This window comes from Gekko japonicus, unplaced genomic scaffold, assembly GCF_001447785.1.
Source record: "Gekko japonicus isolate JY-2015 unplaced genomic scaffold, Gekko_japonicus_V1.1 scaffold399, whole genome shotgun sequence".
NCBI classification, from domain to species: domain Eukaryota; kingdom Metazoa; phylum Chordata; class Lepidosauria; order Squamata; family Gekkonidae; genus Gekko; species Gekko japonicus.
The window spans coordinates 532,139-547,634 of record NW_015175981.1 but is presented as its reverse complement, the minus strand read 5'-3'; the positions used below and the strand labels follow the sequence as shown (position 1 = coordinate 547,634).

Sequence of the window (15,496 nt, the reverse complement as noted above, 5' to 3'; positions counted from 1 at the left end):
TGCTGAGAGAGTGAAGTCATCTGCGGTCCCTAATACATGACTATGTCACGAGGGCAATCCATTAATTCAAACGAGACCCAAAAAGACGACGCTAGTGTGGTCAATATAGTACAGCTCTTCACTGGATCGAGCTAAAAATAAAACAAAAGAAAGATCACATCTGAGGAACCCCCTCCAGCATGGGCACCTGTCACGACCACGGAAGGGCTGCTAATTAGTGGCACCGAATGCTGTGAATAGTAGCAGTCTGAGTGTCCCAGCAAGTGGCTGACAGTTTCCATTTACAGGGAGATGTAGAAAGCCAAGCAGTGCTGATGGATGGTTACACCACACTATCATACTGCTTGCAACTCTGGCAGCCGCATGCAGGAGTTGTGAGGCTGGAAGTTGCTGCTGTGCGGCTCTGCTCTTGTTTGTTTTCTCTGGAATACATTACCGAATGTAACTCTGTTGTTACTTGCAAAACTCCGAATGGTACCTACAAACATTTGAAATGGTTGGTGCTATTTCATGGGAAACGTGCTACAAACGATGCTTCAGAAATTTTACAACCTTTTGTAAAGGCAGCGTTCTGAATCAGTCTCCCAAGAGGCTAAATGGCCCCATGAAGCTCTTCACAAGGGTCACCCCCTACTGGCTTTTTGCAAAAATGGTCACAGGAGGTGTCTCATCCTTTTCGTTCTGAAATACTTTCCATGTCTCTCAAGTAATCATATTCATTCATTCATTCATTCATTCAAATTTTTATATCCCACCTTTTCACCAAATTAGGGGCTCTAAGGTAACAGTCAAAAAGATTGTTTTTGAAAACCACAACTAAAAACATAAACAGGAAGGAGGAGGGTCAATATGTGCCTTAGCTGTGATAGCAGAAACGAACCAAGTACCGATGGAAGAAAGAGGCAAAATGACTGAGCAAAATCGGCTTTGGTTTGGAGCAAAGGTTTTCACTGTTGTGAAAGAATCAAGAATTGTTTGTAAGTTATACTAGTACAACAGGTCTATCAGTGGCTATTAGCCACAGTGACTAAAGGGAATTTCCATGTTCAGAGGCAGTCAACCTCTGAGTACCGGTGCCAGGAGGCAACATTAGGGGAAGGCCTTGGCCTCCATGCCCTGTTGTTAGATCTCCAGAGGAACCAGTTGGCCACCATGTGAGACAGGGTGCTGGACTAGAGGGACCACTGGTCTGATCCATCAGGGCTCAGACCATCTAGTCCAAACAAATATTTAAATATTTGAAAGGCTATCCTTTGGAGGAGGGCAAGGAGCTGTTCCAGTTGGCAGCAGAGGATAGGACCCGAAGCAACGGGTTTAAATTACATGCAGAAAGTTATCGGCTGGATATTAGGAAAAACCTTTTCACAGTCAGAGTGGTTCAAAGGTGGAATCAGCTGCCCAGAGAGGTGGTGAGCTCCCCTTCACTGACAGCTTTCAAGAAGCGGCTGGATGAATATTTGTCAGAGATCCTTTAGGCTGGTCCTGCATTGGGCAGGGGGTTGGACTAGATGGTCTGTATGGCCCCTTCCAACTCTATGATTCTAGGGCTCTTCTTATGTTCTTATCGGTCTTCTCCCAGCAAATGTGGTGGTGGTTGAATAGGTGTAGGGGTGGGGCATGACAGCGCAACAGTGGGCCCCAACTTACACAAATTCCACAGTCAGCAACTGTATGTGCTTTGACTGAGTAATTGAGGAGCCTGGTTTGAGTAGGTTACCCAGTCGTGTGTACAGAGACTGCATGCGCACAGGTTGCGGTCTGTACACACTGATGTTTCTGTTCACACAGAGCATGTGCAGGTCAAGCCAAAGCCTGCTACCACAATCTTTCCTCCACCATACCGCCTATGTAGGAAGGGCTAAGGGAATAGGGATTTTAGGTCTAGTGTGAGGTCTCTGTGGGCAGAGGAAGAGCCTAAATCTTTAAATCCTGGCAGCAAGTGAGAAAGAAAGATGCTCTAGATAGCCTGGAATGATGGTCATTTGGCTTGCCATACCAATGCTGCTAATGCATTGAAAGGCAGCCAGTGTCCATTAGTTAAGTGCAAGGCATAGCCAAGGAATACATAATAGATCAACACAGCCTCCATTTTCACCCATGTTGTTTAATGGCTGCTTGGAAGCAATTTATAATCTAGGTGTTGCTTAATCATTCCATAATGCGCTTTTCAAAGGAAAAGAGTGGCCATTAACCCCTGGGGTGTTCACATTTTCACAGTGTGAATAAGGAGAGGATGAGAGGTTTTCAGCATAGGGGCCTGCTTTTTAAATTCTTGTGCCGATGGGAAAAATAATCCAGCAAAACCATTAGGATTTAAAGGAACTAGACAAATCGTAAGTCTTTAACTTCCTAATGGAAAATCCTAAACTAAGTGTAGATCCGTCCTTTTTCCTAAATGCTATTTATGGCCCAGTTCAAAACAGAAGAAGAAGGAAAGATTGGATTTTTCCCCACCTTCACTACCCAAAGGAGTCTCAGAGCAGTTTACAATCCCTTCCCTCTCCACAACAGACACCCTGTGAGGTAGGTAGGGCTGAGAGAGCTCTCTTTAGAACTGCCCTTGAGAAAACAGCTCTGAAAGAACTTATGACTGACCCAAAGTCACACCAGTAGCTGCATGTGGAGGAGTGGGGAATCAAACCTGGTGCTCCCAGATTAGAGTCCGCACTCTTAACCACTACAACAAACCCTTCAAAGCCTATTGACTTCAGTATGACTTTAAAAGATGTAATGTAGTTTAGGATTGGCCTGCTAGACAATTTTGTCTCTTACAATTTTCTCTTCCCCCCCCCCCTTTTTTTTCTGTTTCCCCTAGGTCCTATCCTTAGGAGCTGATGTTTTACCAGAATATAAACTTCAAACGCCTCGCATCAACAAATTTACTATATTGCACTATAGCCCTTTCAAAGCCGTTTGGGACTGGCTCATTTTGCTCTTGGTCATCTACACGGCCATCTTCACCCCTTACTCCGCCGCCTTCCTTCTCAATGACAACGAGGAGCAGAAGAGGCGTGTGTGCGGCTATTCCTGCAACCCACTGAACATGGTTGATTTGATTGTGGATATCATGTTTATCATTGACATTCTAATAAACTTTCGAACAACGTATGTCAACCTGAATGAAGAAGTGGTAAGCGACCCAGCCAAAATAGCAATCCACTACTTCAAAGGCTGGTTCCTAATTGACATGGTTGCTGCAATCCCTTTTGACCTGCTGATCTTTGGATCCGGCTCTGATGAGGTAAGCTAAAAATAACAAGTAGTTTTGTGCTTGTCTCCCTTTTGATTGACATTGCTGTGATTACCTGATGTGTCTGCGCTTCATGTTTCCTGACAGTGGATTTGTATTGGATACTTCCTGTTCTCCATAGGAAGCCATTATCACTTGGGAGGGAGGTCCAAAACCAAGCCAAACAAAAAAGCAGTTACTGTGATTGGGGGTGGGGGTGAAATCTTTCCCTGGTAGGACAATATTACCTCAGACTTGGTGGAAGCCCTTTCTTGTAAAGGCCTGTGGAGTAACACAATAAAAAGTTCTGTTTAGGAAAGTATAAGTAATGTTGACAAACACAGTGGGCAGCTATTTTGCCATTACTTGACAAAAAGTTTACCATTCCTTTCCATCATAATTTAATTGGTGCATGAATAAAGGATGTTGGCCATCAGTGTACAACAGCTCAGCGCCTCGTAGCCCTCACCTGTCCTATGTATTTATTCAGAGATAATGCCCATTGTGCTCAGTGGAGATTTCTCCCAGAAAAAAATAAACACACCTGGTGCCAATGAGTTATTTTGGGCACCCTTGCTGCTAGGATTTTTGGCTTTCTTTCCTTGAACAGTTGCTGGAAATGCTGTATCCAAAGTGGTTTATTCTGAGGTGTGAAGATAGGGAGAGAGCGAACACCAAGCCCTCTTGGCCATGCCTGACTGAATTTGGAGTCAGCCTCATAATATCAGTAGCTAAAGTTATTGTTGACCAGTCCTACATGAGAGACATCTGGGGAACCCCCTTATCTAAGGGATAAAGCACACGCATGGAGACTTGTTAAATTCCTGGGATCTCTAGATAAAAGATCACAAGTAGCAGGTGACAGACCTGCCTGAAGCCTTAGAAAGCTGCTGCCAGAGGTAATCAGGGGTGAAATGGGCCCAATCATCTAACTCTGTACAGGGCAGCTTCCTATGCTACTTATATAGTTAAAAAAATAACCACCTGACTTTTGAAAAAACTCACTTCAGAACCTTGACCTCTATAAAGTCTCACTGGAGGCTTGGTCTAGGCAGAACTCCTCCCTGGCCCTCCCCATCACGGTTCCTCTGCACTCCGCTGTTAACTGTACAGGGGATAGAACCAACAACATGATCACTATAGCATCTGTTGAATGGGTCCTTGTTTTAGTCACCATGTGCCCTGCACTTGTGGCAGACATTTGTGGATGCCGGAAATTGAGTCTTTTGCTGTCGGTTGGTTTTAACAGTTTTAACTCTGTATGAACTAGCCCCACTGCTGGACCTCCTGATGGCACCTGGTATTTTTGACCACTGTGTGACAGTGTTAGACTGGATGGGCCATTGGCCTGATCCAACATTGGCTTCTCTTATGTTGTTGTTGTTGTTGTTGTTATTGTTGTTATTGTTGTTATTATTATTATTATTTTGTTGTTGTTGTTGTTGTTGTTGTATTTTAACTGCTGTGACCCACCCTGAGCCCGCTTGTTGGGAGGGCGGGATATAAATCCAATAATAAATGAATAATAAATGGGGTGGGTTGTTGTGGTAACTGTACAGATCCAGGCATCCCAGAGCTGTGCTGGTGTAAGAGGAGATGACTCACGGAACTCCACTGACACTGTAACTCCACTGAATCCAGAGTATCTCAGCATTAACCATTATGTGTCAGTTGAGAATTGTGGCCTATAGATTTTGCTTTATGGTACATTATTACACATAATATAGAGTCCTTGTAGAAAAGCAGTAGTGACGTATTGTTCACTGACTAAAAGACACAACATATTTTGTGAAAACATGCATGACCCTGTTCTCTTTCCAAAGATTTGTCTTTTACGCTATTAGAAGCTGAAGCTGTAATGTACTTTATCATAACAACTAAATCGACACATACAAACTTTCCTTTTGAGGTAGATTTTAAGGACTCTCTTATCTTTCCCATATAAACCATTGCATTGTGTCCAGTGCTTGGTTTTCAGTGATAAAAGGGTGCTCCAGTGGAACTGGGGAGACAGTTTGCCGATTCTGCTCTCTCAAAGTATACATAAGGTTGCCAGCTCCAGGTTAGGGAATTTCTAGAGATTTGGGGGTAGAACCTGGGGAGGGCAGGGTTTGAGGATCTCAGCAGGATAAAATGCCTTGGAGTCCACCTACCAAAGTGGCCATTTTCTCCAGAGAACTGAGCTCTGTAGCTTGCAGGTCAGTTGTAATCCCAGGATATCTCCAGGCCCCACCTGGAGGTTGGCAACCATACCCCCACATCACACCCAGCCCTGTTCCTGGGGACAGCTGGAGGACTGAAGGAGGCTCAGAGAGAGGCAAAAAATTTCCATTTGCTGTTTTGTGGCCATCGTTTGAGTTTCCTTTATAATTAAGAAATTAAACCAGTGTACAAACTTTTCTCTAAGTTATGGCAATCTAAGTTATGGACCTCCTGAATCACCCTCCCCACATCACATTAGCAAAAAGTCATGCCACCATAGTGACACCCTTGTGCCAGCAGGGGTTGCCACTGGTAGAACCAGTGGCATTGTTCCAACCAACAGTGTCCATGGACGGAAAGATGTCCATCCACAAAGTGCCATTTTTTCCATTTACCCCCCTCCCACTGCAGCCCAGAATGCCCCTGAAATGTCACTCCCAGAGAAAGCCATGCTGTACAGGGAGAAATCCTTCTGCCTGTGGAAACAGTCCATTGGATCCAACCTATTATTACAGCAGACCACAGCCAGTGCAAATAAGGTTACCAGCCCCCCCACACACACACACTGGAGGCAGGTGGATTCCCTGCCCCCAATTGCCAATGTTGCCATGGGAATGTTTTCTGCCCTGATCTTGTTTCATATCTCATCCTATATTTTCTACTTTGATGCTTGGAGTGCCATATAATGGATTGGGCCCCAAAAATTCAGTGGAGATCTTTGGATGTACTACATTAAATAGATTAATCACAGCAGACTTTTCATGTCCCACTGGTCTGAAAAGCTCCCTCATTCTACACCAGCAGTTCTCAACCTGTGGGTCGCGACCCCTTTGGGGGTCGAATGACCCTTTCACAGCGGTCGCCTAAGACCATCGGAAAACACAAATGTTCGATGGTCTCCTCCTCCTCTGCTGAAGAGCCGTGGGTGCTTCCCGTGCTGGGCGATGCTGGCGTGTGGAGGCAGCTGTTCCTGGGACACGCACTCAGCCGGCGCCTGCCTGTCGCTCCCTCCGCTTCTGGGCGGCCAGCCGGAGCGGGGCAGGCGAGTGGACTGGCAGGCTGGCTCCAACCATCCAGGGGCTTCCGGCCTGGCTTGCCCTGCCCCTGCTCCCACTCCGCCCAGGCTGGGCCCAGCCAAGCCAACATCAGCACTTCCCCGGCTGGCACGGCGGGGGCGCCTCTGCACGTCCCTCCTCCTCCTCCTCCTCCTCCAGCCCTGCTGGGGAGATGCCAGGGGCTACCCGCCTCTCCCCCAATCCGGGGATGTGGCAGCAGCCGCAGCCACCACTCTCGCGATCTGCCCTTCTTCGCTTGAGATCCGTTGGGCTCATTTCCTTTTGGCAAATTCTTTTTCGTTTGCACAAAAGTGGGGTTTGTGGGTTTTGGTGGGTTTTTTTTTAAATCTATTTTTTGCTTCCGAAAAGAAAGGAAGTCGACGGAAGGTCACATGCAGCCTGGATCCCCACAAAGCCTGCTGACTCGGGATTGGACCGAGGATTCTCGCTCCGCCGGGCAGCCGGATCGAGGCAGGTCGAGGGGCCATGGTGCCCAGCAGGAGCGTGCCTAGGACGGGGACGGGGTGTGTGCTGGGGCGGGATGGGGTCTTCGAAAGCGAATCTGAGTTGTGCACTCGTTAGGCCAGTGCCGTCAGCATTGGGTACGGTGGGGGTGCCCCGTGGTAAACCGGGGGTCCCGATCCTGCCCTGCTCCCCTGGTCCGCAATTTGGGCGAAGAGTTTATTGCAGCCGAAGCAAAGGACCCCACTTGGTGGGAATGGGGTTTAAGTCGGGGGGGGGCATTCATGCCAGTCCCCAGGGGTCCCCCCCAAGCTGTGAAATGCCACAAAAGGCACCTCCCGCCTTTGATGGCATTTCAGCTCTGCCATTCAATTATTTGTTAACATTTCTCCCTGTCTTTGTACTCAGGAGGTAATTTTATGGTTGGGGGTCACCACAACATGAGGAACTGTATTAAAGGGTCGCGGCATTAGGAAGGTTGAGAACCACTGTTCTACACACAGCTATATAAAGCTGCCCTTACAACTTGTGGATCTGTAAATTTACTGTAATATAACCAGTTTGGCATAGTGGTTAAGTGTGCGGACTCTAATCTGGGAGAACTGAGTTTGATTCCCCACTCCTCCACTTGCAGCTGCTGGATGACCTTGGACAAGCCACAGTTCTCTCAGAGCTATTCCCTCAAGGACAGTTCTCTCAGAGCTCTCTCAGCCCCACCTATCTCACAGGGTGTCTGTTGTGGGGAAGAGAAGGGAAAGGAGTTTGTAAACCACTCTGAGACTCCGAGTGAAGGGTGAAGTATAAATCCAATCCCTTCTTCTTCTTCTAAATACTTCGCGACAATTGATAGTAGAAAAAGACAACAGCATCTGATTTATACAAATAAGCCTCTCTATTTAGCAAACTCTGGTGTGGATCAGTAGGATACAGAGGGTTGCCAGGTCTTCCCTGGCCACCAACAGGGTGTGTACAGTTCCCAGCTGCAGGCTGGGAAACTCCTGAAGATTTGGGGGTGGAGCTTGGGGAGAACAGGGACCTCAGTGGGGTACAGGGCCATAGAGTCCACCCTCCAAAGCAGCCATTTTCTCCAGGGGAACTGATCTCTGGAGGCTGGAGATGAGCTGTAATTCCAGGGGATCCCCAGGTCCCTCCTGGAGGCTGGCATCCCTAAATGCTGATTCCATAGATACAGTTCCTTTTTTTTCAGGGAGCAGTATTTACAACTGTTGCTTTGGAAGCCAAATCCAAATCTGGGGAGGAAGCCAAGCTAAAGTTATAAAAAGGAGAGGAACAAATGTTTGCTCAAGAAGACTCTTGTCTTTCTACTTCCATTTTCTCTCTCCGTTTACGCCTTATTCCATAGAGAAATTGGGTCAGGTCTTGAGAGGGGGGGAAAGCAGAATAGAACCACCATAAATAGCCTACAAGATGTCAGGCTTGTGGCAGGGTTTGTTCTACATATCTGAGAAATTGCCTCTTAGGCCTAATTTTCACATGCCTTTTCCGAAGTGGTAAACTTGCTTGACACATTCTGGAGAAGTTTAGATTTCAGTCGCTCCCCTGGAAGTAATACATCTGAATAGAAAGTTCAGAACCTGTCTTGAACCCATGACAAGAAGCTGTTGTGTCTGTAATGTGGGGCGAGGATAAACTAACTGCTGGATAAACAGCAGCGGGTAAAGGCATTTGGGGAAGCCAGAAATTCTACCCTCTCTTCCCCCAAACACTCCCAGAAGCAAGAGCATTTGACTCTGCAGCTGATTATTTGATTTGAATTGGGCATATAATTTTGAACTGGACATGCATACCAGCTCTGTGCTCCTAATATATATTCAATGAGATTTGAACTCTCCGTTGCCATTATTCCTTTGTTGTAATCAATTTCTGGTCAACCGTTTGGGATAGAGTGCTAGAAACTATGCTGATTGTCTGTCAGTGCTTCAGTGCCTATGAAGTACTACCATCCACCACTCCTCAGTGCAGTTTTTGAACTGTGAGTTGTGACGCCAAAGTAGGTTACAATGGTGCCTGGAATGAGAAACAGCCCACCGCGGTTAGGGGGAGAATGGCATAGATACCCTAGACTGGGGAGAAGCAGGCCACAGCTTTATTGATGACCGGTTCTTCAAGCCTTAGTGAAGCTTAGGCTGGGGACAACAGGTGTAGTTGACAGGAACCCTTCCCAACCGGTCTGTTGAAGTAACCAAGGACCAGCCTTCTGGGGGCATGGTCAACATGTCAGCCCCAAAGGTGGCTGTCATGCACTTGGCTCCCAGAGCCCCTTCAGGAGACCCCCTGCTTCAGGGTCATGCAGGTTGCCCACCCCTGCTTACCCTGTCCTGTATTCTGCAGCCAGTGCCTGAACACCAGCAGCCAGCTGTGACAGCTATGCTGTTTTAACAGTACAAGCAAATCTAAATTCTATATACACATTTGGTGTGGGGAAGGTGAAAACACCAGGGGCTGCTAGCTGATCAGGGCCATGAGTAAAATTCCTTCCCAGCCTTGTTAACCAGCAACACCCCCTGAAGACATAGTAAAGCTGAATAGCAACAGCGTAAGTAAGATATGAAAACATGGATTGGGAGTAGGGTTGCCAGGTCCTTACCTCATGCTGGTGGGGGGTGAGAGGGAGCTTTCCAGGAGTGGGGGGAAGGCCGATGTTGCTGTGTGTGATGTCCCCGACACGAGGACGTCACGTGTCAGTTATGCCATCAAGCCATGGACATCGCGCAGTGACACTCTGGTTTTCAGGCAAACTCTATGGTAAAAGTGGACTCAAACCGTAGAGTTTTGCCCCCAAACCAGAATGTCATCATGTGACGTCCCTGGCGAGATGATGTCACTTCCACATGACATCACCATGTTGGGAATGTCATGTGGGGTCGTGGCTGTTGGGTGTGAGGCTTCCCCCCACTGGTCAGCTGGCTACCGGTTGGCAGGAGCCCACAGAATTGTTGGATCCACCGCTTCCACCTGGAAACTGGCTACCCTAAGTGGGAGGGTGGGTTTTCCTGGCCGAGGGTTCTGAATGCCCAGCCAACTTGCAGCCCCTTCCGTTTAAACATGAACTGCTCTCCCCACCCTCCCCCAGCCATGCAGCTGGCTAAGGGGGGGGCAGGGCTGCAGAAACCTACCGTAGAGCCACCTGGCTGAAAGCCGTGGTTGTGCACAGTTGCCCAGAGTCACCTTGCGTCACCATCTCCAGGCACAAACAGTGCTCTGGTTTAAAACTGCAACATAAAACTGTCTCACAGGTGGGTGGGTTACAAGGCTCCTGAGCTGGGAGTGGGGGCTGTGAGAAATGGAGAAGAGAGAAGGGGAGGGTCTGGCTCATTCCTGCATAAACCCCACTGCAAAAAGGGGGACCATCCCTGGGGTGTTTTTTTTATAATGTTTTTTTTTATTTTTATTTTTATTTTTAACAATTCTAACACTTCAAACAGTGAACAATTAATCTTCCAATTACATTCACATCCTGTAAATAGTTCCTGAGTATGTACAACGTTATAACATGTTCAAAGAATTACAATACATTACTCATCACACTTCCCTGGTTGAGTGTCAGGTCTGTCTTGAAAAGGACTGGGTTCGAGAAAGATACATTTTTAAAAAATCTTTACAAAAACATGAGTACACAGATGCACAAAGCAAAAGCATTCAGTGTTCTCTCCTCTCCTGAGCCGTCTTTCTTTTCCCTAAATCTCTTGTCGTCGTTTCATTTACACCATTTCAAGACTCTCATCTCAGCTCTTACACAGCAGAGGTCATTTCGGGGGGGAACGCGGGGGAACGCAGTTCCCCCGGGTGAGGTGCAGGGGGGCGGGGCACATGATGAAGCCCCGCCCCCTGCTTCCGGCCGCCCCGCTTCCAGCCCTCATTCAGCCAGGAGGAGGCAGGAGAAGAGGGAGGGTAAGTTGCTTCCTCCCCGCCTCTCCCCACCCCTGCCTGCCTGGGGCCAGGGAGGGCCTTGGCGGGGCTTCCTCGCACTCCCGCTGGCCTTGCAGGTCCACCGCCGGGCCCCTGATGTCAGGGGGTGTGGCATATGCTAATGAGTTATGCTAATGAGTTCCCCTAGCTCTTTTTCTACGAAATGACCCCTGTTACACAGCATTCCAAAACAACCAGACACTTCTAGCCTTGACTCACAACAGGCAACTTGTAGTCAAAACAGTCAGCAGGGGATTATTATAAAATATTTCAAAAGTCACTGTGCTCTCCACAAGGCAAACGCTATCAGGAACCAAAGGCACAGCCAAAGGTCACCAGAGTAGCGTCTGTCCATCACAGAGGGCAGAGCTGTTGAATTCTATCCACCTCCCTCCCTTAGCCCCGTTCTCCCACAAGGACTTGGCTTGCCATAACCAACAGCCATCGCTTTCCAGATTTGCATTGCCTGCAGCATGTTTGCAGAGCTGGGAACAGAATCTAGTCCTACCCATGCCGAGCTGCATTCTAGAATGCTTACCTACTGCAATAACTGGATTTGCAAAAAGCAGTGGCTAAATGTAGGCCTTCCAACAGCAGAGAGTAGGGTTGCCAGGTCTGGGTTGGAAAATACGTGGAGACTTTGGGGGTGGGTCCAGGAGAGGGTGGGGTTTGGGGAGGGGAGGGGTGTCAGCATGGTACCATGCCATAGAGTCCACCCTTCAAATCCACCATTTTATCCAGGGGAGCTGAACTGTCAGCTGGAGATCAGTTGTAAAAGCGGGAGATCTCCAGGCCCTGCCTGGGGGCTGGCAACCCTGCCCCCTGTTTTACTCTTAGCCTCGCCACCCAACAGAAAGATGGAAGGGAGGAAGAGCAGGTGTGTGTCCTTGTCATTTGACTAGAGGCTGCTGGTTTACGGTGGCAGGTCCTGCCCATCTCACAAGGGATGAAGGACCTCCAGCTTGTAGTCGTGGTAACTCACACTCAGTTGCCCTCCCCCAGGCTGCCCTGCATGAGGCCAGCAGAAGCAGCTCCCCAGGCCACCCACTCATCAGGACTTTCCCCAGTGTCCTTTATGGCCAGTCTATCCCTGGCTCACTCCTCCAACACAGCAGTGGGTCATAAAATGCTAACTTTTAGTCAGTTAAGAAGTGAGAGCCAGTTTGGTGTAGTGGTTAGGAGGGCAGACTCATACCTAGGAGAACCAGGTTTGAGTCTCCACTCTTCCACATGCAGCTGCTGGTGTGATCTGAGCTGTTCTTTCAAGAGCAGTTCTTTCAGAGCTCTCTCAGCCCAGGTACTACTGGGCTCAAATCTAGCTGTTCTACTGCAGACCAACAAGGCTACTCTCTGAAACATACTTTGGCATGTATTTGGAAGCCTCCAAAGAACAGATGTTTGAATTCTGTACTTTCATCAATGCAGCATGTTCACAGAAGCCATTTCCTCCTTCATGCATCCCCTGAGAAAACCTTTGCTGAGGATAAAAGGAACCTATTTTGGAAGATTTCCTAAGCAGTGCCTTGTCAGGGAGTGCAGGATACTACTGAGGGAAGAGGTGGGTTAAATGTGTGGACTCTAATCTGGGAGAACTGGGTTTGATTCCCCACTCCTCCACTTGCAGCTGCTGGATGACCTTGGGTCAGTCACAAGTTCTCCCAGAGCTGTTCTTGAAAGAGCAGTTTCTGTCAGAGCTCTCTCAGCCCCACCTACCTCACAGGGTGTCTGTTGTAGGGAGGGGAAGGGAAAGGAGAGTGAAGGGCGGAGTATAAATCCAATATCATCATCATCATCATCATCATCATCATCATCATCATCATCATCATCCTTCTTCTTCTTCTTGTATGGTTTCCAGTCCATAATTTCCCAAACCAGGTTAATCTGAACATGTATTTAACCAATCCCAAGACTTGGAATATCTGCTGTCTGCTTTCTGGTGGCTGAAATAAGCCATACAGAGGGTTAAATAATCGTAGGCCTCCACCCTCAGTGCCTCCTCCATTATGACTGTATCTGTGAGCAGCTGTTGGGTTGTGGTGTGGACTAATCACATGATGAGATGACGCCTCCATATCCTGAGTCAGATCATTGGTCTGTCCAAGTCTGTACTGCTAGGCAGAGGCAGGGTCTCAGGATCTCTCCAGGGGTCTCACCTAGTACCTGACCCTTTCTGCCTGGAGATGCCAGAGACAAAACCTAAGACATTCTGCATGCAAGCTGATCCTCCACCCATGAGCCAGTGTTCCACCTATGGACTGTGAAGACCTAGGTTCAAGCCCTCAACCATGCAGTTCCCTGGGTGATATTGAGCCCCTCCCCCCTTAGCATACCTACCTCACAGAGTTGTTGTGAGGATAAAATTGGAAAACTCTTCTACATGCTACCCTCATCTCTTTGGTCAGAGGCAGGCAACAGCAAGCCACCTCTGAACGTCTCTTGCCTCGAAAACCCGACGGGGTAGACTATATAAATTGGCTACGACTTGACAGCACTTTTCACCACCACCATCTCTTTGGTGGTGAGAGCCAGCTTGGTGTAGTGGTTAAGATCAGGGGACTCTAATCTGGGAGAACCGGGTTTGATTCCCCACTCCTCCACTTGCACCTGGCTGGATGACCTTGGGCAAGCCATAGTTCTGATAAGAGCTGTTCTTGAAAAAGAGCAGTTTCTGTCAGAGCTCTCTCAGCCCCACCTACCTCACAGGGTGTCTGTTGTGGGGAGGGGAGGGGAAAGGAGTTTGTAAGCCGCTCTGAGACTCCCTTGGCCAGTGAAGGGTGGGGTATAAATCCAATCTCCTCCTCCTCCTCCTCCTCCTCCTCCTCTTCTTCTTCTTCTTCTTCTTCTTCTTCTTCTTCTTCTTCTTCTTCTTCTTCTTCTTCTTCTTCTTCTTCTTCTTCTTCTTCTTCTTCTTGGTGGGAGGTGATAAAAGAATAATCAGAGCCTATCATCCATGCTATTAAAATAAAAAAGAAGTTCAGTGGCATCCTTGGACTAACATCTTGTTTCCTAGTATAAGATTTCATAGGTGAGAACTCACATCATCGAATGCCATGTTGTGTACATCCATTAGGCTGATGCTGTTATAGTCATAACAGAAAGACAGCCAAAGGGAGAGGGGGAGATGTTACAAAGAGAGGCAGGTTTGAAACAGAATCCAGTAGAAAGGTTACTAAGGTCACTTGGTGTGTATGAGGGCCACCCCAATTGTTATTATATAGGCAAAGCAGGATTAACATAGCATTTAGTGCAAGATAAGCAGATGCTATAAGAAGTTACAAAGGTATAGCTGAACTGATTGAAATCTGTAAAGCATGGGACATGCAAGATATTAATACTTATAAAGGTAGTGGAATCCCAGTTCCCTATTAAATCCAAGGTGGTGAATAGTCGAACTTGTTAATGAGATCTAATTCAGCAATTTGACATTGGAGTCTTCCTTTGGATTTTTTGTAATATTCTGCCTAAATTGAATGGGTTGGGTCATCACATGCTATTAAATAGCCAAAAGGTTTAATCTAGACAAACCAATACAATAAAGGGAAAGAATTTCCTGAAGTTATTTCAGAAGACCCCTTCAGTTCTCGTGTCTGTGTATGCTAGTTGTTATGTTTTTCCCTTCCCTTACTAGGTAACAGCGTAGATTTCCTTCTTTGCTGGCTTTTAACGCCTTGCAATTTTGACCCAAATAGTTTGGTGGTGATCCCTATAGAGAGGGGATGATAGCAAATGTAAAATTTGTACCATGTGATGCTTTTTACTAACGATCATTTTCAACCATGGAAGGTGCCTTTAAAAAGAGACAGATTTTCCCATTAAGGCAAAGTCCATCGAACAATAAGACCCCTGCTGGCAATTGTGCCAACCATCCTTTTCTATTAAATGGCATCACTTTCAAAGGTAACCCCAGGCATGTTCTCCGAGGCTTAGAAATGCTTGGCTGCCCGCTGTGTTTAGAAAGGCCAGGATCTAAAATACCGCATGCCATATTATGGGATGGATTTCTGTGTGCATGTTTATCTGCTGAGCTGAGAAAGACGTCCCGTCATCTTAATAATACAGACCATTGTGACTGCCATGTTTTATGCATACCGTGGTGGTACAAGTAAGGGAAATGTTAGATTTGTTAGCAAAGTTATAAATTCTGAAATGACAAAAACGTGGTTAGCCCTTTGGAATTCAAGGTAAATGTCACCAAGATTTGAAGCCCAGAGCAGACCACACCACCACCGCCTGGCCTCAGAAATCTGTTTCCAGTTTTGCTCCATGCATGACTAACCTACACGGAACTCTTACCCCGAGTTTTGATTTAAATAGATTGTTATGTGGAGGCTTTTGATGCCTCATGCTTGTCAGCAGAGGGCAGCACCGTAGAATTCAGAAGACACACCAGTTGCTGCAAGCAAGTGCTTTCAAAACTTTTTTCACCTTGAGAAGATTCCTGCTTTGGCTTGGTGTGCCACTGAATTCCTACCCATTTTAAAGGATCTGGGGGCACGCTCTAGACTTTCATACAATTCACTCCCCAGATCTGTTGGGCCTCACAGATGCACTAAGTGAACTGTGGCTTGGATCCCTTGGAGCAGGGGTCCCCAGTGTGCTGTATGTGGGCACCATGGTG

General features: G+C 47.3%; 1 protein-coding gene across 1 annotated transcript in view; it reads left to right on the top strand.

The window, feature by feature from the left end:
• Nucleotides 1-15,496, top strand: part of KCNH7 (potassium channel, voltage gated eag related subfamily H, member 7) — a 455,965-nt gene that overhangs the window by 357,918 nt on the left and 82,551 nt on the right. The window contains exon 7 of the mRNA XM_015426236.1: nt 2,816-3,241. Within this exon, the coding sequence (XP_015281722.1) occupies nt 2,816-3,241 (426 nt within the window). The remainder of the gene's footprint in view (nt 1-2,815; nt 3,242-15,496) is intronic.